The sequence below is a fragment of the Calidris pugnax genome, unplaced genomic scaffold, assembly GCF_001431845.1.
Source record: "Calidris pugnax isolate Ruff unplaced genomic scaffold, ASM143184v1 scaffold41, whole genome shotgun sequence".
Taxonomy (NCBI): domain Eukaryota; kingdom Metazoa; phylum Chordata; class Aves; order Charadriiformes; family Scolopacidae; genus Calidris; species Calidris pugnax.
In genome coordinates, this window is record NW_015094509.1 from 20,089,140 (window position 1) to 20,114,494 (window position 25,355).

At 41.4% G+C, this 25,355-nt stretch overlaps 1 protein-coding gene across 1 annotated transcript in view; it reads right to left on the minus strand.

Annotated features, from left to right (window-relative positions):
• TMEM65 (transmembrane protein 65) overlaps nt 1–25,342 on the minus strand; it is a 33,922-nt gene extending 8,580 nt beyond the window's left edge. The window contains exons 1-3 of the mRNA XM_014965429.1: nt 25,067–25,342; nt 2,061–2,105; nt 135–202 (exon numbers count right to left, since the gene is read on the minus strand). Coding sequence (XP_014820915.1) covers nt 135–202; nt 2,061–2,105; nt 25,067–25,184 — 231 coding nt within the window. The 5' untranslated portion in view covers nt 25,185–25,342. The remainder of the gene's footprint in view (nt 1–134; nt 203–2,060; nt 2,106–25,066) is intronic.
• Nucleotides 25,343–25,355: the final 13 nt, after the last annotated feature.

Consider the following 25,355-nt stretch of genomic DNA (forward strand, 5'->3'; position numbering starts at 1 on the left):
CTTTAAAAAAGAAAAATTAAAATAGAAATTAGTGAGTTGATACAGTGGGAATGGAGTCTTCCTGAAGCTCTCATTTACTACTTGAGCAATATGAATCACACTGACTTGATCAAGGAATTAAATAATGAACTTACCGCAGCAATCATAATTGCGTTATCCAAAAATCCAAACCCTACAAAAGGTAATGCATTGTGGAAGAACACTAAAAGAAATAAGTAACAAAGAGAAAATAAATATTTTTTAAGAGAGTTCACTAGATCACACTAAGAATTGAAATGCCAGTCTAATACTGCCTTTAAGAGAAACAAAGACAACATACACAAAATCCCTTTCCTATTAAAGACCTTTTCATTTGTCAGGTTTGCCAAAACCCTTTGCTACACATCACTTTTACTAATGGCTTGGGAAGAACCAGTTAAACCAACTTACTCTTCGCAAATACTTGTACAATTTTGCATGGAAGTCACTTATGCCTACTGATGCATAAAAGAAATATTTAAAACTACACAAACTTTGATACTATTTAGTGTCCTTCCAACCAATGTTGCAGTATCACTGAAGATTGCCAAACCATCTCACTAGATTCCCTGCATTCTTCTCTCGCCCAAAATAAAGCCCTTTGCTCTGCAAGTCCCTCTCTATTCCTGTGCATGAGCTCCTCCATCTTCTTCACACATTCCTAAAAATTCGTATTTTAGGAGTATAGCCTGGAGCTGGGCAATTCTTATCAAAATTCCTTCAGCTAAATCTGCAACTGCTAAAGTGGTTTTCACTAGTGTCATCCAGTGTTAATCACCTCACTAGTCAACTCAAACTTCTGTAGCTTGATGTTGTTTGGGCACTGCGATGAGGACAAGTCAGACTGGAAGCTGAGCGAGCACTGCCTCCAGCTGAGTCTCAAGGCACACCATCGTAAGACTAAATACAGCACTGAGGACAGACTACTTGACTAAAAATAGCTCTTTTCACTTTTTTAAACACTTAAAATGCACTAGCTATTTAGGCTTTTTTTCCCCCACTCCAGATGAGTACAATAATTCCTACATTTTATAATCTTACAGAGATATAAACATACAAAGAGGACAGAAAGAAGAGTGCATGAACCTGACAGTCATGTGAAAAGAAATTGGTCTGACTCCCTTTTGGATTTACTTCTCACAGACAACATGAATCCATGACCATATATAAAACAAAGCCACACGAGAGATCTTTCATGGTCAGGGTACTAGAACATGTTTTGACTTCTGTAACTATTTTATAGGAACACACATACCTTCTTAAACGCATAGGTAAAAAACTGAAGCACAGGATGTATGACATTTTCAAAATGATTATTATTTTTCTTTTAAACTACCACAGGACAAAAACCCCAAGAAACATAAATAAATAACAAAAAAAGCACACAGATATGCCCAGTATTTTCAAAACTGGGTAACAAACTCTGGAGCTACAAAGGGAGCTCAAATTCTTACCGAAATCGACAGAATTTTGGAATCCATGGAGTAAACAGAACCCCAGGGACCAAGGAAAAAAAAAAAGAAAAACAACAAAGAAAAATAAGTGTAGATACCTAGATTAGGATAATGTTCAATACATTTGCTCACTGAGAGAGTATAAAGCCACAAAAATACACTGATTTGGAAAATAAGATCAGAATTTGAATGAGCATGGTATTACAAGGAATACCAAATCTATTTCCAATTTACGTTTAAAATATATGTGACAAGAAGCAAGTCAATAGTTTTAAGGTTAAACACAAAAACCCCCACAAGGGACTGCAGCATCAACACCGCTCGGCTTAGAAACACAATGTTTGCTGCTGGCTTTGAACAGCGTGCTCTCATTTGGGCTTTCTGTCCTACTTTCACTAAATGGTGCACATTCTCCAGCTGAGGTGTTATGAAATAAAGGCAGCAGGGTGACTGTCGGTGCTTGCTTTGGTTTTGTTACTCCATACGACAGGGATGAGGACAGACCAGCACTTGGAGGAGAAAGATGAAGCAATTCAAAGACAGACTGCACAAGTACTGAGCCACATTCAACAAACATTCCTCTTTTACCATGTCTCAGTTGTCCTGGAGACGGTGGTGCAACCTCCAACTTTTCTAGAGAAGTCAAAATGAAATGAGAAGTTAGCTACTTTATCATAAATTCAGTTTATTATTAAATATTTACAAAATTACTAGCAGGCAAAAAAACTAGTTATGTCATTTAACAGCTTTAAAATGCAAAGAAAAATGCTTCAAACTACATTTTTATTATTTTTACAAAAGATAACTTGATAATAAAAGCCAAAAAGTCTTAGAATGATATTACAAGATTAAACTAGTATAAGTGATTATGCAAAGTAACAGCATATATTAGAAACAGCCCAATAGCCATCTTTATTACTGAAAATTAGAAAAACACAATAAAATTAGAAAAATCAGGACATCTACAGAAAATTGTATTTTATTATTTGTTCTTAGAGGTCCTCTAAGCATGCAGCAGACAACTTTCTTCCAGAGACAGTCTGAAAAAACACCCTACCATTTCTGTCCTAACAGAAAGCACCTTTTAACAGCTAGAAAAATACTACAATGCCATTAGAGACTGCTGATTTCAGTAACAGTGCATCATGTTTGGTCATTTGGTGCATGTTTCAGGTATCCTGGCATCAAACTATTAAGAGCTTGGAAGGACAAGGACATCACTCCTGACCCTGGCAGAGTACTCCATAGGAAACTAAGGTTGTACACTAAAGGCGATGCACAGAACACAGCAGCCCCAGCTACCCATGTCATAGGGGCAAGGGAAAGAAAACAAGCTACCTTTTCAGGATTAGGTTTTGGTTTTGTCTTTTTAAATGTGGATTTTAAGCACATGAGCCCTCTTTAAAGCAGCGAAAAAAGTTGCCTCAATGTCTTCTGGTATGACAAATCCTGAGCTTTTGACAAGTTGCTTCCATGCTTTTGGTGGGGAAATGTCTATAGGCAAAGGCAAAAAATGGTAAAACATCATAGGAGCCTACAACACTACCTCAAGGATTTAAATTTTACTTGGGGCAGCCAAGTATGCGAAAAGACAATGCTGCAAACAGAGGCTGTGATTTCTTTGAGCATGTCTGAGCTGTGTATACTAGAGTGAATATCCCTGCATCCAAGGCACTCCTATATTCAAAGCTACTGTAAAGGGAACCTAAAATATTCACTTAAATTGACTTTGAACAAAAATAGTTAGACCATAACAACAGTATTGAGCCAACCAGGACACTGACTTCCAAAATAAATTCATTAATTTAAGGTCTTAAAGTATAACAACTTTTGAGCTTTAGCACTTATTGAAGGAGAAGTAAAGCCCAAATACTACAGAAATACATAAAGATTTTTCCCCCTCCTAGAAAATGGCAAGGAAATCTGAGTTATACCTCAGGCTGGATGAAGAATAAAAGGACATCTCATGGTAAACTGAGAGGAGCCCTGCAAAAGCCAATCTTCCACAGGTGCAGGCATCACTGGGGCCAGACAGGCAAGAAATGCCAGACCAAAATTTTCAGCTTGTGTTCAGGAAGAACGGGACTGAGGGTGGGACCCGTTTTCCCAACGCAAACTTCTCCTGCACTTGGTCTGCATGTGGTCTCCCTCCATCCTCGCAGTTTAAGCGAAGCTTTTACAGGAGCATGGAAAGAGAGAGAGCATCCATGTACACAAGCACTGCCCTTCCAGCAGTTTCTCAGAGACAGGAAATTTGTACAACAGTGGGGAAAAAATCAGAGCCACCTTGAACCAAAGAGATTAATCAAGGCCACTGTTTCCAAAAGCTCTAGATGCCCTGGGGGTGGGCAGCCAACCTAAGCCAGCACCATCATATTCCTCATGAAGCTTTCCTAACCTCCTCTGGCTCCATCCCGCTGGATGCCAGAGAAAGAATGAAAACCCCAAATCACAAACTCAAGCACAGGAGGTTGCTAAGAGAGAGCTGCCCTCCACAGCTTTCTGCTCCAACAAGAAGCTATCACACCGACCAGCATGGTTCCTTGGCTCCATGTGACACTGCCACTGAAACCACCCCTGCTAAAGCACCTTCTATTCCTCAAGTCTAGTTCTCCACACACACGAATTTCATGATTAAAAGCTGTAACAGCATACATCGACAGGAAACACTCCATTCACCTCTGAGAAAGACATCTTTTCATAGTTTGCCCTGATTATGATATCCAGTTAGTTTAGATAATTCTTAAAAGAAACATTTTGCCTACCAACACAGAAGACAGAAGACTACTCAATTTGTCACTCAACACCACAAAGCTCTAGAACATCAACCTTGAGATTTAACTACAACTGATGTTTGAGTTTGATAGCATACAGCAGTCTACATAATTACACTCTAGTCAGCGTAGCTAGAAAGCTATTAAAAAGCTAAAAAGCAGTGCATAATTGATTTTAGAAACTTATTACCAAAAGAAGGAACTAACGATAAGCTTTTGGTAGGAGCAAAAAAACCCCAATCTTTTACATCTATGAATAATGGGAGTTTCAAGTCACATTAACTAAAAAAACCAAACTGCCTCCTTCAGAGCATAAATCAGGGACTATCTTGGGATGGTTTTAAGAGGGAGGCTGGGGGACACTGCTTTGGGGCCAGAGGAGAGAGGAAACAGCAAGGGATCAAACGTAAGTGAAAATTACTTTATCATTGACATAACCTGCTTTGGTAGTGTGCAATTCCTGCTAAGTAGCCATTTTATGAAACGGGGCACCTAAGGTGCTTGAACCACACTGGGGCATTCATATGCCGAAAGAGAGGTTCCTAAGGACAGCATGGTGGCACCATGCTCTGGAGACCAGGCTGCTCTTGAATGGCCACAGGGAACTCTTGTGTAGGTAACAGTGTCTTCCTGTAGCACCAATAACAACTTCTGCTATAAAAAAAATAGTCTTGCTAAATTCATCTGGAAGCACGCCTGACATACAGCTCCCCTCATCATTGAAATAAAAATGGGATCCCATGTATTAACGAGTCAGGGATAGAAGAACACTGATAGAAGTTCAGGTAACTAGTGCAGGTCAACCCTGCTCACCCTCTGGAGAGAGAAGTTCCAACCCTGACACCCTCTCACCTGAGCAAGGAGACACATCTCTAGCCTGGAGAAGGTACCTATTCCCACTCTGCTCACAGCAGGGCCAAATCAGACCAGGTTCCTCAGGACCTTGTCACATGGTACCAGACTCAAGCAAAAAGCTGTCCCTTGTGGAGCACCAAAACAAGCCTTTAAGCACCAAGAAGCACTCGGTGACAGCTGAAGCGCGCTCCGGCACTGCGAGGTACAGAGCACTGCCTGCTATGGGGAAGGGGCTGGACCAGCTCAGCTCTACTCACAGATTCCAAGACTTAGTTTAAAGTTGGAACATTGGGAGGAAAAACAATAAAGCAGAAAGAATTAAGTAACCACTGTGGCATGAAAGCAAGCAACCTTTTTACAGAATCACTCCCAATACTACCTCTTTAAAGCATAACATACTTTAAAACTCTGCAAGATATGAAGGCACTAAGGGAATACATCTCTTAGAGAGACAAAAAAATTCTTTAAAGCAAGTTTTTAAAACTCTTGATGGCAAAAATGTATTTCGAATAGGGTATTTATTCAAAGGAAGCTGTTTTGACTTTGAATTTTCAACGATCAGCAAAAACCAAGCAAAAAAAAAAAATCTTCAGAAAGCACAGCAAAGGAAACATGCCCTTCCCTTGTTTCCCTTGGGGGAAAAACAAAAATCCAAATTACAAAACTCCCTTTCAAGAACTGAATTCAGTCAGAATCCAACAGTTTAGAGTTTAAATGTATGGGGACAAACCCTAAAGAACTGCAGTACTGCATTTCATAACAACCATTCACCAGCTCATCCTGCGCCATAGTGCTGAATAAGACACGAGGATTCATCTAATCACTGAAGGAATAAAATGAAATGGCAGAGTAAGGAATGCTGCTATTTTCTAACATTCATTACCATAACTGAAGTTATAAACCAAGGTTCAAGTGCAATACAGGTCATGAGCCCTGAATTAGCAAAGGGTTGGGGAGCAGAAAAAAATATATTAAACTGCTTCTTAAATCTGTCTTGATCTTTCTTGAATTTACAGTATTACTTTTTTATTAACTAAACATTTATTTTTTTTTTAATAGATAGAACCCAGGAGGGAATACAAAACTCTCAACATAAATGTTACCGTTATCCACAAGTTGGCCCAAATCCAGCAAGTTAAAATAACTGTCAATTGTAGGCAATTTAAATCAGGACACTACTTTCAATTTTGTTTTAAGATTATTATTCTCAGCTGACAAAAAAACCCCAACTGACTAACAGGTAAGGGGGATGCATTTATTCAGATGGTTAAAAAAAAAAAACACAACAAAAAACTCAACCAAAAATCAGAAAGTTGTCCTCACTGGTTTCTGAATTATCAATTTTTTTTTAAGAACTGGCACACAAGGGAACTTGCCTAAAGGCATGTATGACTGTGTTTTATTCAAATTGTAGTGAACACTATCATAAAATTCTATAGCTACATCTGTTACTGTCACCCAGGGGCAGAAAACATCTAACAGTGATAACAGGTACTATGGCCAGGGCCACCCTGAGAAACTACATGCTACAGCTGAGTATTGTTAAATTTAAGACCAGGATATGAGCAGTGTTTTATAGATTTTTAAATCATTAATCTTAATGATTTGGTCACTATTTAACAATTAACATCAAGATGGTAAGGAGGAAGAATATGAAAAATATTATCTAGATCCATTATAACCTCACTGTAGGCTCTGAAGGTCAGCGTTAGGGAGAGTTTTGTCTCAAATCCATCATTCTGTTTCCTCCAAAGAGCCCGTCCAGGTCACTTCAGCAAATCATTCAGATACACATCATGGAGACCTCAAGAGCTTCACTTACACAGCACAAGAAATCAGACCAATTCTTGTCTCTATTAGAAACAGGTACTCCTTTACACCTGAGTTCATTAGAGGAACTTTATCCCCAAAATTCAGGATTGAAGCCTAGAAATGAGCTATGTATTACTGCTTTGTTCAGTACCTAGAGGTGGAACCTTAAGAGTAAACTCTATGGTGTATGAGCTCATTTATGGAATAAGCTTCCTATCCCCCTTTGTTCCTCCCCTGTTTTCCTCAATGTTTTAACAGAAACTGCAAAAACCTCAGTACATAGAGCAAAAACACAAAGGTGAAAAACCTTGTCTATTGATCCTCAATTGGGTTCCCTTAACACCCCCGATGTGAAAAAACAATCCACAAGTTGACAGCAAAGAAAAAATTCTGCATCATTTGTCACAAATGGTTTCACTGTTACTACAGCAATTAAGGCGTGAAAGGATGCTGACTCGTGCAGGGCTAAATATAATCTTGGCTGTGAGCCCCTTCAGTCACATGCTTGTGTGAGAAGAGAAAGCTGAGCAAAGCACTAGCAGGAGATGAATAGACAGAGGACATGATAGAAGAATTTTTCTACTACCCCTAAGAAGATAACTATGTCCAAACAAATATTCAGCATAAATTCAAATAGCATTATATGAGCGTTGAAGATTTTTTTTTTTAATATTCTCTGTAACACTGTAGAAAACTATACAGTGATCATGTTCCATCTCCCTCCCCGAAAAACTCTGAAGTATCAGAAGAGATCATCGTCTTTATTTGAAACTATCATTAGATCTACTGGCCCAAGTGTTGAACAAGCTCTGCAGGAGTGCCGTTTCCTCCCTGGCATCAACCAGCCAATTCCCTTCAGAACAAAATCCAGGAATGATTTCAGGGACAGTTCACTCCTGGGATCCCATCCTGGCAGGTGGGGAGCCCGGACATATGGGCCCCAGTACAAATCCGGGGCTGAGTGCCACATACAATGGATGCAGCCAGACTGCTCCAAAGTCAAAAAAAAAAAAAAAAAAAAAAAAAAAAAAAAAAAAAAAAAACCTTGCTATACATTTATTTTTAATGCATATGAAATTGTAGAAACAAACCGCTTTAACTAGCTAAAGAAGTGCAGACTCTTTGCACACACATTTAAAATCCCAGTAGTATTTCAGCCTCTTGAAGTTGTCTCTTGAACTGTCAGAAAGAGATCTGGACAGTCTCTAAGTGTCTCTGACTGTTAAATCCTTAAGTGACATGTATATATGCTTAGGGAATGGGTCAACTTGCAGACACCCAAAAGAAAAAAAAAAAAAAAAAGAAAAAGAAAAAAAAAGAAAAAGAAACCCTATGATTGGGAATACAACTGCTCTGTGCTACCTCACCTAGAGCTCAGTAGTTACTCCCTAGAACAGACACATTTAGCAACAGAAAAGTACATTATTTCTCACCAGATGCAGGATAGTCTAGGTTTAAATACAGAACTTAATTTCAACTTTATCTGCAGTGCTTACTGGATGATCATCATCAAATATTGTGAGTTTATGATATGCTTATCCTATTAGCCCTTCCAAAAACATGCTTCATATCCTTTTAAAGATGTGTAACAAAAAAAAGAGACCTAAGGTGGAAAACCTGATCGGAAATCTAGGAGAAAGCATAAAATGCAATCAGGTACCCAGAGACTTAAATCACTGTCTTTATTATTAAGATGTTGGGGTTTTTTTCCTGATCTAATAAAATCCTGTCAGCGCCTTATAAACTTAAAGGTCAGCAGTGGGATTTGCAGTGATTTGCTTAACAGTATCTCAAACCACAGCTGAAAAAAATTAGAAATAAAATGCTTACCTCAAGATTCAAAGGGGTTAATCAGCTAAAATGATGACAATGTAGAAAGGACTTGCAGTTTGCAATAGACATGCAGGGTAAGCATAGAAATATGGAGTCTTGAGTTCTTCAGAGAGAAACAGAAAATGTCAGAAAAACAGCCGATGTCTTTCTGTAAGAATGCCAGAAACATGGTAACGTTGATAGGAGAGTGAACAGGAACGATAAGGTGGAATTCCGATTTATGCATTCCAAAAGTAAATGTTTACATATTAAAGGCAGAGCAAACTCTTCTGTCTTGTGGTGAAAGGAGTTAAATCCAGTTGGTGGTCAGCCACAAGTGGTGTTCCCCAGGGCTCAGTATGGGGGCCAGTTTTGTTTAATATCTTTACCAATGACCTGGACAAGGGGATCAAGTGCACCCTCAGTAAGTTTGCAGATGACCCCAAGTTGGGCAGAAGCATCAATCTGCTTGAGGGCAGGAACGCTCTGCAGAGGGATCTAGAGAGGCTGGATGGATGGGCCCAGGCCAATGGGATGAGGTTCAACAAGGTGAAATGCCAGGTCCTGTACTAGAGTCTGAACAACGCCATGGAGCACTACAGGCTTGGGGAAGAGTGGCTGGAAAGCTGCCCCACAGAAAAGGACCTGGGGGTGTTGCTCAACAGCCGACTGAATATGAGCCAGCAGAGTGCCCAGGTGGCCAAGGCAGCCAACAGCATCCTGGCCTGTATCAGGACTAGTGTGGCCAGCAGGACTAGGCAAGTGACCAACCCCCATACTCAGCACTGGTGAGGCCACACCTCAAGTATCATGTTCAGTTTCGGGCCCCTCATTACAAAAAAGACATGGAGATTCCGGAGCATGTCCAGAGAAGGGCAAGGAAGCTGGTGAGGGGTCTGGAGAACAAGTCTTATGAGGAAACTGGGGTTGTTCAGCCTGGAGAACAGGCGGCTGAGGGGAGGCCTTAAGGCTCTCTACAACTACCTGAAAGAAGGTTGTAGCCAGGTGGAGGTTGGTCTCTTCTCCCAAGTAACAAGTGACAGGACAAGAGGAAACAACCTCAGGTTGCAAAAGGGGAGGTTTAGACTGGATATTAGGAAAAATTTTTTTACTGAAAGTGTTGTCAAGCATTGGAACAGGTTCCCCAAGGAAGTGGTGGAGCCACCATCCCTGAAGATATTTAAGAGATGTGTAGATGTGGTGCTGAGGGACATGGTTTAGCAGTGGACTTGATGATCTTATAAGATCTTTTCCAACCTAAATCATTCTATCATCTTCAGATCAACAAATCTTCCCCTGGGATTATTATCACCCTCTGCGCTAGCTATGGAAAAAACTGATAAATACTTCAGATTAACATTAGAATGGAATTAATCTCAACCAAATATACTTATCTAGCTGTTTCAGTAAGATGAGGTGTTGGCACTTCTCTGTCAAGACTAATACTTCTCAGGCCTCTCTGGTTTGAGGCAAGTATCCATCAATCCTTTCACCAGTTTGCAGCTGGGCAGAGCAGCAGCTCAGGGACAGCGTTGCACTGGAAACACTAAGACCACAATATCTATGTGTAATCAGGCTGTGAGATGAGGTTTTTGGCTGTCCTCTATAGCAGGTTCATGTAAGAGGATAAGCAAAGCAATTCCGTGGGACACCACAAAAGATTTGTTAACATGAATTGTCAGAGCCCTGGATACAACCAGAGATCTGATCTAAGAGAGAGCTTTCATCACCTTTAAATAGAGCAGTGTTAGGCACTGCTGCTGCCTACCTAGGAGTGCTCATGAAACGTCTAGGGAGTTATATACACAGTTATAATATCCTTTATTTAATGATGCTCTCCCCCCCCAGGCTCTGTTCTTAAGAAGGAACCCAAGAAAGTGGCGAGATAAGTTTATTTATTCTCTTCCCTGCCCAAAACCACCTTCCCCAGGAAAGAATGGAGGTGGAGAAAAAGGTAATTTATGAAGAACAGGGTTTCAAGCCCAGGCACACAATCCCATGCTCGTGGCCAGCAGTGCATCCCCTTGGAGGTCAAAGCTGACTGATGACAGCCTGTGCCGCATCGTGGGGAACGGGGACGCTCCCTCCTCTGCTGCCCTAGCACAAAACAGAGCATTTTATTAACACAAGGAGGCTTACACCTTATAGAAGATGTAGTGGACCAAGTCCATGCTTCATAGACTCACTGGCTTTTTTTCAACACACTTGCTGTTTAATACTGTCATTCCCAGGTACAGAATGTGAGATTTCGCCTTTTGCAATACCCAAGAGTCTTGAAATGAGAAAAAGTGATTCGGTTAACGTGAAGAGAGATGCTTAAAGTAAGAGCAAATCCAAGGCTGGTGACACCAGTGCTTCCCACAGTCCCCAGTACCAGCAGCACCAGCACCTGTATTCAGATAGAACACCACACACAGGCAGTTACAGCAGTGCTGTAACACCAGGAGGACAACTGATAAATTTGATGGGTTTGGTGGGATTCTTCCCCCACCACCTCCCCTTAAGAGAAGTCTACTATGAGCTTTACAGAGAGCTGAAGACAAACTGCTACTGAATCACATAGCACTAAGCATCAGCCTTTTCTCAAGCAGAAAGTTTCATTCCCTGCCTGAGGATGACCTTGGAAGCAAGTAAGGATGCAGAAATAAGCTCTTCTGAAATAATTTTAGATGCAGATAGAGTTTATTGCTTTTCATCTGTCTCAGAATTAAGACAGCTACCCAGAATGAGAGACAGAGCAGACAGATAAACTGAATGATGTTCAAACATTTCGTTACAGACTCGCATTAAGTGCAATTACACTCCTCCTTATTTTTCACTGCAGTGGGACAATAAAGAAAAAAGCATAAGCTCCCCCGAAGTCTTTAAGAAACTATTCATATCTGTCAGCAAAAAAGAACACCGTAAGGAACCACTGAGAATTTAAGTTCCAGACATAAATTACACTCAGGATAATTTGTACCACTCTCTATAAATGCCTAATGAATACAGAACGCAGGAGCAATGAAGCTATTCTTAACTCTTAACCTACTGCTGGAGCCATGCAGTAGATTCGTCAACTGGGTACCTTTCTTCCTCCCTTCCCCACGTAACCACAAAGCCCCTGCCTGCATTTGTGAAACTCATTGGACTTCAACATCTGACTCGTTGCAGCTTGGCTTTGACTGTGCAGAGTCAGCTACCTTTGGCAAATGGCTGAAGGAATAAATGTTATCTGATATAATGTAAAAATAGATAAAATACACTTTACATGGTACTTGACCTCAAAATGTTTTCTTTTGGCTTTTATGTTATAAGAATATGGAATATCTGCTGGGTTGTCATGCAGCTGCATTGTTCACTAACTTATTCTGCACAAGAATTCTAAGTTCTACTAAAAAACTTCACTGTTCATTAAAACGATCTGGTATTACTGAGCTTGTTGATTTTGTAAATATAAATAAGGAGAAGCAGAGGGCAACAAAGACTACTGACTACTGGGCTCTACTCTTCCTATGAGTCAACAGTTCTAAATTCACTTTTAACTCTTTCAACCTTTATTCTTTCAAGCCTTTATTCTGCAAAGTAAAAAAAAAAAAAAAAAAAAAAAAAAAAAAAAAAAAAAAAAAAAAAAAAAAAAAAAAAAAAAAAAAAAAAAAAAGGAAAATTCTTCTCCCATCAGTGTTTCCGCAGCCCTTGGTGAGTGCAAGCCCTCCCTCAGGAGGATTAACTAGCTCAGTTGCAAGTGCATCTCTGCAGCTTCCAACCGCAGAGTAATACAAGCTTGAGCCCACGTCACCCCACTGCAACTCACAGCTGTGCAGACACTCCCTCTAAAGCTGCTTCGGGACCTCTGCTCTATGAAGTACTACACATCTGCTCCATTTACTTAATCCCAGTGTTGCTTAATATTCCTGGGAAACTACTCAATGCCAGTTCATGAAAGACTGGGTTCTGCCACTCAGCAGTCTTTGTTTTTCGACTTTTCCACTGCTGTTTTTTTTACCCATTCCTTTGTCACAATTTCAACTGCGAGTGCACAGCAGACTCCTGTGAGCACTGAAATTACATGCTCTGACTCCAGGTGTGCTAATCACTTTAGGAATTATTAAATTACAAACACAAGCCCAGAGCTGAACGCAAGCTTTTCTGCACACAGAAGTCTGTTTTTTATCCTACAAGGGAGGAAATACGGAATCTAATCTATTTAACACTTTTCCCCTTGGCAGTGGGATTGCCTGCATCAGTGACATACCTGTAATGCCAGTGTTTACTGGAGACCTTAATCAAATTTGCACTCCTACATTTTTTTTCATGCTGTTCAATGGAGGCTGATCTCAGTGTGGCTCCAGAGTCCTTCCCTCCCCCATTCTCATCTGCTTCTCCAAAATCTGGGCAATGTTTACAGTCTCTTCTCCAGCAGTGAGGAAGGGGATGGATTCAGGCTGAGGATGTCTTTTGCAGTGCTGAAACAAAGTGCTGTGTGATACAGAGGGGCAGCCACTGATCCCAGGAGGAATAACCCTGGATACAGCCAGAGGGACAGAGAAAGGGGATGGCTCCCTACCTAGTCACAGGAGACAAGGAATTTTGAGGTCAAAAATGCTCCCAAAGATAATTGCAAGTACTTGACAGTACTGAAAGTGTAACCTGGGAGATCAAACCAGTATTGCCTGTGCAAGTAGCCATATGTGTTGTTAGTGACACAGAGGGATGCCAGAACAGATTCCTGCCTGAGGCACAAAACCCCTCATAACAGGAAAGGCAGAACTTCAGGTCAAATACAATAGCATATCTTGAAGTGACCTAAAGTCATGGTCCTGCTGCAAGGGGTAATTCGATGCTTTTCCCCTCATTCCTAAATTCTCTCCTGCTCCTTTATTTGGGACTTTTTCTTTATTCTAGCACTGGTGCTCAGCCAGGGGTACAGAGAAGAACAGCAGTGCTGGCACAGAAAGCAGGAACGGGGCTGTGCACCCAGAGGTGTTTGGGGCAGGGGGACAGAACAGGACACTCCCTTTGTGGAAGACCTGGGTGAGGACAACAGGAAAGCCACACCTACACGGACAAGTCACCTCTACTACACATCAGCTCATCCACAGCTCATCTGTGCACGATCTTATCCCACAGCGGGGATGCTATCTGAATTTCCACTCCCCCAGCTGGGAAAGGATAATTAAAGTGAGCTTTTCTTTTTTTAAACTGAGCTTTTACACAAGGTCAAACATAATTCACAGCAGAATTCAGCCATATAAGTGTGCAACTGCAAAAACCAAAATAAGCAGCATTTGGAAACAAGGTTCCAACAGCCAACCCTGGGAAGTAAACCAACAGCAAAAACATTACAAATCCAAAGACTTTTTTTTTCTTCCCTTTCTGATAAACTAGATCCAGTAACTGGGTAAACAAGAAGTCACATCTATTTCCCACTAGAACCAGCCATCTTTCACTTGGGCCATTTGTGCTGTATCAGAACCACAAATGCACCTTTATGTTCCTTCTGTTCAGGGACAGGGACACAGAATCTCAAGAAGTCTGTCTGCCATTTTCAAGAGAAAAAGGTCACCAGGCTGGTTATTTATAACACCACTGCCACTTTTGCAGCTACCTATTTTACTTTGTTTACTTTACTTCATGATATAACATAAAATAGGTAATAAGAAAATTAAATGTGGGGGAAGAATTTCAAGCTGCTCTCCCATCTCTTCTCTCTGGCAAAAATCTTTATTTATTAGGCAAAATGACTGTGGATCCAGCTGGCAATTCTTACATCTCTTCATCTTGAACAAAATAGTTAATTTTACATTCAAAACATCACATCTTTACTTGTGCTTTGTAAAAATCAAGCCGCTGCCAGGTCTTAATGAAGCAAAGAAACAGCTGGATTGAAAAGCTATTTGCAATCCAAAAATACAAGCTGATGGTATTCAAAAGTGCAACGGACTGAAGAAACCAGTTTGTTCCATGCACATTTCTCTCCCATCTTCCCATGAAACCGAATAGAGCCAATAAACCACAATTTCTGCCCATTCTGACTGCCATGAGAGATGGGATAATGTCCTAATGGAGACTGATGATTCACACTCGGTGTAAGTTATAGCAAACTGGCCAGCAATACAGGATGGATCACTGCATAGCAGCAAAAGCTGTCAACAGCAAATAACTTTTGTTTATGGCTTTCGGTTATTTTAACACTAAAATAACCAGAAACTGATGATGTCAAAAAGAAAAATGCAGCAGGTCAAAACTCAACGATTATCTGTTGGTTCACGACAAGCACTTGGACCTGAAGAAAATACCAGAGCTTTGTGGCAATACAACTTTACATACAGCAACGCACCGCGAAGGGGCCAGACCTCCAACCATGACAAGAATCACATACAGTGTCCTCTGACTGCTCCTAAACCTGCCTGAAGGCTTCCCAGAAATTTTAGGAAGAATTGCTGGTCTCCAGCTGACAGGTCCCCGAATACCTCTGAGAAGTGGGCTTTGGGAACAAAAGCCTGGGCCACCGCTGAGACCCATGTCTCTGGATCCAATCAGTCCAAGTTGGACTCACCATAGAAGCCTTTTTCTCTCAAACTTTTCCATTCTTTTTGAAATGAAAAAGATTTTTCAAGGCTTCATCCTTCCCCCAGGTCATGCAGGAGCCTTTCACCAGGACCACTGCCAAAGAGTAAGGCAAGTTGTAATTCTGGAAATGCCTGTGCTCCTATCTGACATCCTAAAACCTAAAAAGTATTTAGAAAGTGTGTTGAGTAAAGGTTTTATCCCTGCACACAAGCAGCGGGAGAGAATAAAACAGACCACCTGCTCCTTATATCTGCTTTAAGGTCACAGGAGAGTCGATAGAGAACGTGCCCAATCTCCAAACACATAATATTGCCGTCTTCAAATATATTCCTATTTGCTCTTTTTATTATCTAGAGAGAAACATGTAAGTTACAATAAATGACTTGTTGGAATTCGCCAACAGCTAAAGTGTGTCAGTTCGTCAAAATTAAATTAAAAAAACTCACAAAGAATAGCCAAAAAGCAATGAATGTGATGAGCCCATCACATACAAATGGAAACTAGCAAATGATACAGCAAAAACTACAGCAAGTAGCAAGTATCAGTATGTATTATGGCTGCTAGGATGGGTATTTTACTAACACTCAAATATCTAAGAAACCAAAGTAAATGACATTGGAAAAACCAACTATGATTTCACATCCTGTAGTTTTGAATGAAATATGCACTCTGCTGGGTTACAAACAGTATTTCATGGGCTTTACCTTAAAAAAAAACGCTCCCAATGATTCAGAGGAAGCAAGGGATTCATTTCAGGCATGGGTTAGTCACATCCCAAGAATTCCAAGGGGCAGGTTCAATGTTAAAGGATGTTCTCAAACACAGCAACAAAACAGAAACAAGAACATGTGCTTTCAGGTTTTTGAAATAATGCTGTGCTAATTTAAGGAAAAAGAAAGGGGAGGGGGCACAAGACAGCTCACATGCTCAAGTCCTGCTTTCTCCAATAGGAGACACTTTACCAGCAGAAAAAAACAAAACAACAAAACAAAAAAACCAAACAAAACCAGCACCGGAGAGATCCAAGACAGCTTCCTTTAAGAACTCTGTTCACGTGATATATTTATCTCATTTTTCCATTTCTTGTTTTTAGAAAGATTTTTCTCTTGGAGATCCCAGCTGCCTCTGTAGCTCCATATTTGGATTTATTAAATAATAAATAAGGCTGACTAAAGCTAGGAGCTTTCAGTTGAATGAGTAAGCGTTAAATAATTTCTTTCTTAGAGAAACTGGTAGACTTCATTTTCTTTTGATTTCGATTACACACTGAAACAGTACCTCTGTGTTCACGGAATAAACACAATTCATTTCATTCACGCCTATTACACGGAGCTCTAAGTGCTTCTAATCTATCACTCTGAAAGGTTTAAGTTGCATTATAAGGAAAAGTTGCATTTTGAGTGATCTTTCCTAACAAGACCTAAATCAAAAGCAACCCTCATACCAGATAAGATAACTAAAAGGAAAATCTGTCTCTTATGAACTGTATTATTTTTACATAAGACACACACAGTTAAAGAACAATGGGTTCAAGGTTTAGACTTTTTTTTTTAAACTCATTATTTAAAAAACCTTTCTGCATAGCCACTGTTTTGCACACATCACATGCTTAAACACATGCAAAAGACGAAAAATAAATTTGAATTGGAGTAACCTTCTATTTTATCTTTTCTAAAACATTAGTTGTAGGGAAGGGCAAAGATAGCTAACTAAATAATGATATTTTTAAACAGTAATATTTCTGCATTATGCTTGGACCATGTAATTTAATGCACATCACCTTACAAGGAAAAGGCATAAGGCAGATGACACTGAGCTTTTTCAATTAAATGAAGCTGTTTCACAGTCTGAAATCTCCGGTTGAGAATTAGCTCAGAAGTTTCCACAAGACCAGGACTTGAAACACAATCTTCGGTCACATTAACAGTAAGTCCACCAAGTAGTATAGGGATCACTGAATTTCTTGAAACTGAAGGCTTTATATTAATATAAATAAACAAAAAAACCCACATACTTTTATTTTTTGTAGCAGTACATGCCAACTGCATCAAAACAAGCAAGCGGAAAGTCTGTCAAACCAGCAGCCTGCTGGCCTTATGCAATGCCACGTCTCAGCAAGCACACTTTTTTCTCTGTTTTGTTGTGTTTGGTATTTGGGTTTTTTTACTGTACCAAAAGTACTGGTCGTCTCTGGTGATACTACCTCCTTCGCTGGCTGCTCAAGTGGTATCAGTGGTTTAGGATATCTGGATGCTACAACAAGTTTTCAAAAGCAAGACAGCAGTAAGTCAGTATTTAGCATCTTCCAATCAACACTGGCGTATCCACCAGCAAGGAAAAAACCTTTACAAACACTAAGATGACTGGTTTTCTCTAGTCTTGTACCAATTCCACTGGAGTGTTTGCAGGCTCTTCTCTGCAAAAACATATGGAAAAGTTTCTGCATTTAAGCAGAGAAGTCAGACTAGAACCCGGTCCAAGTTTTACGAGCAAGTAAAATTCCAGAATATTTAAGAAAACCAAACCACAAGAGTAAAAATCTTCTAATAATTAAGCACTTATATGCATGACCCTGTCCCAAAGTACCATCTATATTAGCAGGAATAGAATAAGCTTCACAAATGGAGTTTAAAGCAGAAGCAGTATTACCAAATTTATTCAATAATAATTCAAATTCAAAATTCAAATACAATTTTGGGTTTTTTTCCTATATAGTTAACATTTCCATAAGGCACTATGTGTGTACCGAGATGACAACAGGATGAAAAATTCAACTTCCCCAAACTACCTAAGCTTGCGGTTTTATTGTGACTAAAAGAAGTCCAAATAAATCACACCCATCCATTTGAAATAGAGCTTAAACAAGAAGGAGCATTGCAATAAAAACATGCAGTGTCTGATTGACTAATGCAACACTGTAAGTGCTAGAATGAACAATGGAAATGGAGATTTTCTACTGCCCAATAGTACATTTTGGAGGTGAAGCTTTGGTCGTGCATTTTTTGCCTTGGAGTTTTGGGATTTGGTTGGGCTTTTACCTATATTTTAACTTTTGAAAGCTTTCTTGGGGAAGAGGGCATACCTCTCAACAGGGCTTCAGAAGTATTAAACCTCTTGACTAAGGCATCCCCATGCAGTGTCTAGACCTTCCCACATATTTTGTCAGCGTAAGGGGCATCCACATTCTTGAGACAGCATGTAAGAAAAGATAATCTTAAAAAATAATAATAATTAACTAAATTTCACAGTAAGTGAGAAGCCGATCTAGGGATAAAAAGGAGGTGGAAGTCCCACCTCTACCTGTTAGTTGCAGGGTTCACTCCATCAGCCAGCCTTATCCCTGGTCACAACATCTCCCTAACCACCATGAGCTGTCAGCAGCCCGAGAACCCAGCTTTCACTGGCCGGGCTCCATCCCAGCTCCCCGAAGAGGGCAGGAGGCAGAGCCCTGCTCCTGCTCTTCCGCAGCAGGTTCATGCATCAAGTATTCCAGATACAGAAGCACGTGACAGCTAAGGGATTGATTTCTCCCTCTCTTCGCTAAGGATTAAGAAAAATAGTGTCAGAGCAACCGGAAAAAGATATAACTCATATTCCAGACTCCTTTTTATTTTTTTTTTTTTTCATGACAAAAGGGCATCAATTTCAAGTAAATTGCTAGGATTTAATATTAGTGTTAACTGACATGTAGGGTGAGAAGTCTTTTATAATAGCTTATTTTTATCAAAGGTAATAAAATACTTTACATTACACAGATGACCACCATTTGAAAACAGAACAGTTTAATCTGCAGATTTTAAAGAAAATGATCGGTAGAGTCTGCATAGCATTCCTCCTTCTGCACTCTGCCTTCAGGAGAGGGGCGAATGATTTTGGAAAGGAAAAAAAAAAAACCAACCCCTCAGATGCAAAAAAGGGTAATAGTACATGCTTCAGAAACATAATATTCCTTTCAACGCTGAGTATTTCTGACTCAGCAGCGAGATGGCCCTGGTGTACGCTGTCACAGAGGGACAGACCAGAGGCAGGCTGGGAAGAGTTTGTCTTTTTACCAGCTTGAGGGGGCACTTCACGCTTGCAATCAGGCACTTGCCAGCAGTCTGCCTGAAGGCCTCTTCCTAGAGTAGCAAACACTGGAGTTGACACAACAATTTCTTGACTTAGTTCAGAGCAAGGGAGAGGTGTGTGATCTTTCTGCACACAGAGCTCACCTGTGGCCTGTAGAGGAGAGAGGGAGAGAGGACCATCCCCACCAGGTGCCATTGTACCTGCCAGAGCACACCAGCTCCTCCTCCTCCCCGCTCAGCCGCCTGGACATCCTCCCAGGAAACTCCCTACTTCCACTGTGAAATCACTCTTTAAACAAGACAAATAATTCCAGAGGGACAGAATCATGCTTTGTTGTGTTAACAGAGATTAAGCTCTACCAAAAAGAGGTACTAAAACCTAAGTGCTATCTTAACCATCACAGCAGGTGAACCGGTTTGTTTGTATTAGCAAGAAGTGTCTGACTCATGCAACAAAAGGAGGCTTTTTCATAGGAGATGGTGTTTGAAGTGCCTAAAAACCTCAGTGCAATCTGTTTGTCTTTGATGACGTTACAGTCCTCCAAACTAACTTTTCTTTCTAAAGTGGTGGAAGCAGGGGCATCTAAGGCTCTAACGCTCCCTAAGATATTCCAGTAAACTGAAGAGTTCATACGTTTAACACCAGATCATAAACCAGAGATATTTCCTCTGACACCAGCTTGCAAATTCCCACAAGAAGATCTTGCCACAGCTGCCAGCCCCGTTGAACACAGGGATGTGGTGCCTTTTACCTGCAGCACTAACTTTTTTTTTTTAAACAAAGACATGACGCAGTAACTTCAAGATATGAGCACTCTTCTATCAGAATGGGCAGATTCTTTATTAAACTATGTATAGTGTGACATCCCAGTGCTTTCCGAGAGTACCTAGCTAGAGGCTAGACTCTGCAAGACCTGCAAATTAAACCCACAAAATCAGCTGCCAGTTTACAGTTAATATGCAACCTCAACAGGCAGAGGAACAAGCAATTACACTTCAGAATGCCTTTTATTCAGTGATCGCATCACAAAAGGCTTCCATTTAAAATATAAAATGCAATTCGGTGATTTCAAGGAATTGTGTTCAATGTACATATATTGTGTATTTTAAAAATATATAATATATACACAAATATATATTATATATATACACATATCTATACAATATATATGCATACGTACACAAAGATGGGAAAATAGGAATTGTTTTCCCATCTTTGCAACAAAATACGGGAAAGTAATAGATTCTCTCACTACCAAGATCCGAGATTTTTTAGAAGCCCTGGATAGCCATTGTGTTAGTATTATTAATGGAAAATGGTTACATCTGAATTCAAGAATACTTTAACCAAGCACAGATGAGAACAGTACCCTTAGAAGAAATAAAAACGCAGCAAACACGCTAAGTTTAATTTTTCTTATCTAAGCAAGTCAAAGCCTTTAGTCTTTTTCCTCCTTGTTACTGGGCTCGCTGCACTGCTTAGAAGTGCTTTCATGAATCATTTCACATCATACACTGGACAGTACAGGTAGAAAACCTGAATATAAGAGCCTTAAGAAAGAAGTTACATCTTCTTTCTAGTAGCAGTCTTTTATAATGTAAAATTGCTATGGAATTGCTATATTAAATTATTCTCCACATTGCCAGTAAGATTTTTGCACTTTCATCTCCCCCATGCAAGAAATGAATAACATGAAGGGGGATTTGACTGTCTCTTGCCAACAAAACTAAACCTTGAAACAGAAAAGCAGAACTATTTAACTTAAAATGAATTGGCCTACTTGCCACTTCAGTGGCTGACGTGCTTACAAGAAACACAAGCTGAAATCTAAAAACTTCGTTTCAAAGCTCCCTCTGGGAAAACACAATATCTTACCTTTCCAATCTTGGAAAGGGAAGAAAAAAAAAAACCAACATGAAAAATACCTAAAATACTTTAATGAAGAAGGAAAACTAAATCCAGGTGAGAAGGTCTTGCAGCTGTCTTCAAAGAGAGCAACTTAGTGATATTTTGACTAAATTTTAAGATAGTTAGCAAGAGATAGATTATAGTCTACAATCAGGACAGTTATCAAAATATCTAACAACAATTCCATCAAGATTCAGTTTCACAGCTTTCCCCCCAGCCTCTCCTGTGCTAAACCCATCTTGTAATTTGAACTCAGGCTCCCAGCTCCACAGCCATCCTTTATCACAAGCCCACAGACAGAGCTCTGTCTTCTGACTGATGCACTAAAACAAACGGAAGAATCCCAGTGTTTACGGAAAAGCTAAACTGTTTAAACCGACTGCTAGTGCTCGGCATCTGGAAGCACTAAGAGTTCAGCCATAAACACCCAGGTAAGACAGGTGACAAGGTGATGGCAGGACGCTCTCCAAGCCACCCCATCACAAACCTCTCCCCACCTACAGCTTTTGTGAGGACAGCGCAAACAGATGCGTTAAGGTTTAAAACCGCTTCAGCGACTCGCCTAACTTAGAGGTGACTTACAGCTACGACTCACCTACCTGAGGACCGTCCTTCAGCGTAGCAGCCGCAGCAAAGGATGGGTTTCCCTGGGGCCTCTGCCATTAGCGGAGGCCACAGATAGTGTGTCCTGTCATATTTCGCGCTAGGGCAATTAGTTGATGGAACTGCATCCTTCTGGTGGTAGGCCTGGGAATGGGCTGAGGAACAGGCCCCATTTGGTTCTTGATGTGCCCAGGTCTCCCCATATTGCTGACAGCTTCCCCTAGCTGATATGGGGTCTGTTAGGGCACAGAAGAGGTAGTGAAGGAAGAAGGTCAAAACTTAACCCAATAAGGACCGCATTAAGAAGGGTATGGACTAGGACCTCCCTTTCCATATAGAAGTATGAAAAGATCACAGGTACGAAACAAGCTTAAGGCCAGTGGCAAAACCACACGGGCATTTCATGATTGAAGATTGACTGATTTTTCCAGATTCAAACAGGACACAGGAATTTACTCAGCAGGCAGACAAGTGAATTTGAAGGTTGCATTTGGATCACTTTCATTGGAAATCAACACAAGAGTAAAACTAGCAACCTCATCTAAAGAATCAGCCGCTGGGACCTACAGCATGCTGCCACCAAACGAGGACGAGAAGAAACCCAACATCTTTAAAACCATTTTGTCCTGATTGCACTTATCAGCTGTAAAGGATCAAAAGTGACACTAGTAGATTGGAGAAAGTACTTGGAAAAGCAGGGCACAAATACCTCTCACCCCTCCCACCTGCTACTCACAATCAAAACCCATGTAGCTGGTTAGATCATTCCCACACTGCCACCATTTCAACAGCAGTGAAGAGCAAACATGCAAAACATTATCTGACCATAATAAAGCATGTGAAGTACATAATATCAACATCTACCCCAGAAATATAGTTTTATTTCCCGCGCAGCCCTTCTATTCAGTTTGCCTTATTCTGGCACTCTGTGACATTGAGAGAGATGATGCACACCTGACACCTCAAGAGCCTGGCTCTACATTCGCTGCCTTTCTTCACATAAAATCTGAATTCTGTCAGTGCCAGCCCTCTACAGAAAACAGCTACGGGCAATGCACCCCCTCCCCCAGGGCTTCTGGCATCACCATTCCCTCCCTCAGCCCAAGGCAGCTCCACAAAGGCACACCAAAGAAGATCCAGTACTACAGTGGGTGCATCTAACAAAAGCAGACGACCCATTCTACCAGCACTGAATGATTTCTGTGCCATGTTTCCCCTCTTGTTCACAAGATTTTAGTTCTCTAGAATATCAGTGAATGTACACTGTATTTCTAAGATATTTTTTTTCCTCTAATTTTTATTCAACAGGCTTACTAGAAGCCCTTCTTGGTTATGGTTTTTCTTTTTCCACAACACATGAAGAAATATAAATTCTTAGAGTTAAAAGCTAACAGCTGTTATGCTGCAGTCTGTTAAAAAAACATGAATGGAGCTGGCTAAAGGTTATTTTTGAAAAAGTCTTATCAAGCTACTGGTTGAGCAGATCAAGATTCTGACTCCAAAGACCCAAGGTCTGATGGCATTACAACACTGCACAGCCCTTTTATCTGAGACTACAAAGCTCAGAAGTGAGGTTTTGTTGAAACGATCTTTCTGGTGAGATTAATGCTCACAGCTTCGGGCACAAGCGACTTGCAATTTCACTACTGAAATAAATTTGCAATTTACGAATAAGCAGTAAAACCTTTGAACTCAAACTAATGCTTTTGTTACTCTAAGTCTTGGATGTCACAGTATTTCATAGAAACTGACCTTCCCACTATAGCTAGCAACAAGATATTAAATAGGACCATCTGCTGAATCCTCGTATAAACCTTGAGACATTAGACTGAAATGCATTTTAAAGATTTTTTTGATATCCACAACATAATCCTCCAGGTACACAGCAGCACTGCAAGCAGCCCACTTTCACCTGAGCAATAACTGCCAAGAGAAGCATTCAGACAAAAACCTCATGGCAAGAACCCTTCAGAAGCTGAGAAGGATTTATTTAGGAAGAGTATTAGTTGTTAGTATTCAAAAGTTAGTGTCAACTTACAGCTCAAAGCATACTTCCCACTATATTGGAAAACAAAACTGATTCACACTCCACAAAACAGCGGTGCTGCTCCTAAAATGAACTGTTTAAGCAAACTACTCTGACTTCGACTAGAAACACTAGTGCTTATATCCAAGCGGGCTGTACACAAAACCAAGGAGGTACCTGAAAAGGTTCTGTCTCTTCATGGAAGCAGCATTCCCATAGCTGACCCCTGGACCTGCTCTCTGCCCACCACAAGGTTTCTTCCAGACCCGTACAGAAGAGCCAGAAGGCACAGAAATGCCCTTTCCAAGGGCACGCTACTATCAAAGTCACAAAGAGGCCTAGATCAAAGGCACACTGATCTCTTAAGTACCCGCTATCATCTTCCTTGCAATAAGGATCACAAATTAGAGCTAAGCATCACAAGTACAGAGGTTGTAATTAAGAGGATTTGGTTTGATCAGATTTTGATTTAAGAAAAATAGTCAAGTTGGCAAGAACAGTTGGATCAGACAACAACAAACAACAAAATCCCCCAAATCACCGCAAATTATTTTAATTGGTGTTGCACAGCACTATCTCCAGAGATACACCTATAAATCTCCCCAGCACATACACACCTTCCCGCAATACATCAACACTTCCAAGCAGCAGTGCCGGCAAGCAGGGAAGGGTAATTCATGAATGAGTTCCCCGAGTAACAGCCCGGGGTCTCTTAAGGGGTCTGAAATCACTGTGCGGCTGCGACAGCCTCAGGAGGATTTGAGGAGGGACACGCTTTTCTACTCCCCCTCCGAAAAATGGCCACCCGGGCTCTCTGAAACTCCTCGGGAGGCGACACACACGCCGGGGATTTGGCGCGGGTGGGTCGTTTTAAGTTTCTGAAGATGCTGCAGATGCTTCTGGAAAGGAAAACTGAGGCCGTGTGTCCGAACTGCACCCGGTTACGCTAAACACGGGAGGGGGCACACGCCTCTCTCGATGCTTTCTCCGGCCGGAGTTTCCCCCTCGCCCGGCCGCCCCGAGGAGCCGCTTGGGCGAAGTCGGGAGGACCCCGCCGCTGCCCAAACTTCCAGGGGCTCCGTCCCCGCAACCGGCCCGGCCCCTTCCCCCCGCCCCCCGCCTCAGCGCGGCCCCGGGAGGGAGGGATGAAGGCGGGCCGGGGTCTGAGGGATCTCCCCGCTCACCTTGGGCGATGGCGATGGACTCGAAGCGGTGCAGCTCCCGCAGCAGGCAGCTCCGCTCGGTGGAGTGCAGGCTGTAGATGAAGTCGCGGGCCCCCTGCGCCGTGTTCAACGCCTCCATCGGCTCCTTCCTGGGGTGGGTGCCCAGCGACCGCCCGGCCACCGGCGGCGGCGACGACCCCCGCGGGAGGAGCAACCCCGCGGCGCCTCCCCGCAGGCTGCCCAGGCGGCGGCGGCAGCAGCAGCGCGGCGGGCCCCGCAGCGAGCCCAGGCAGGAGGAAGGGGCGGCCGC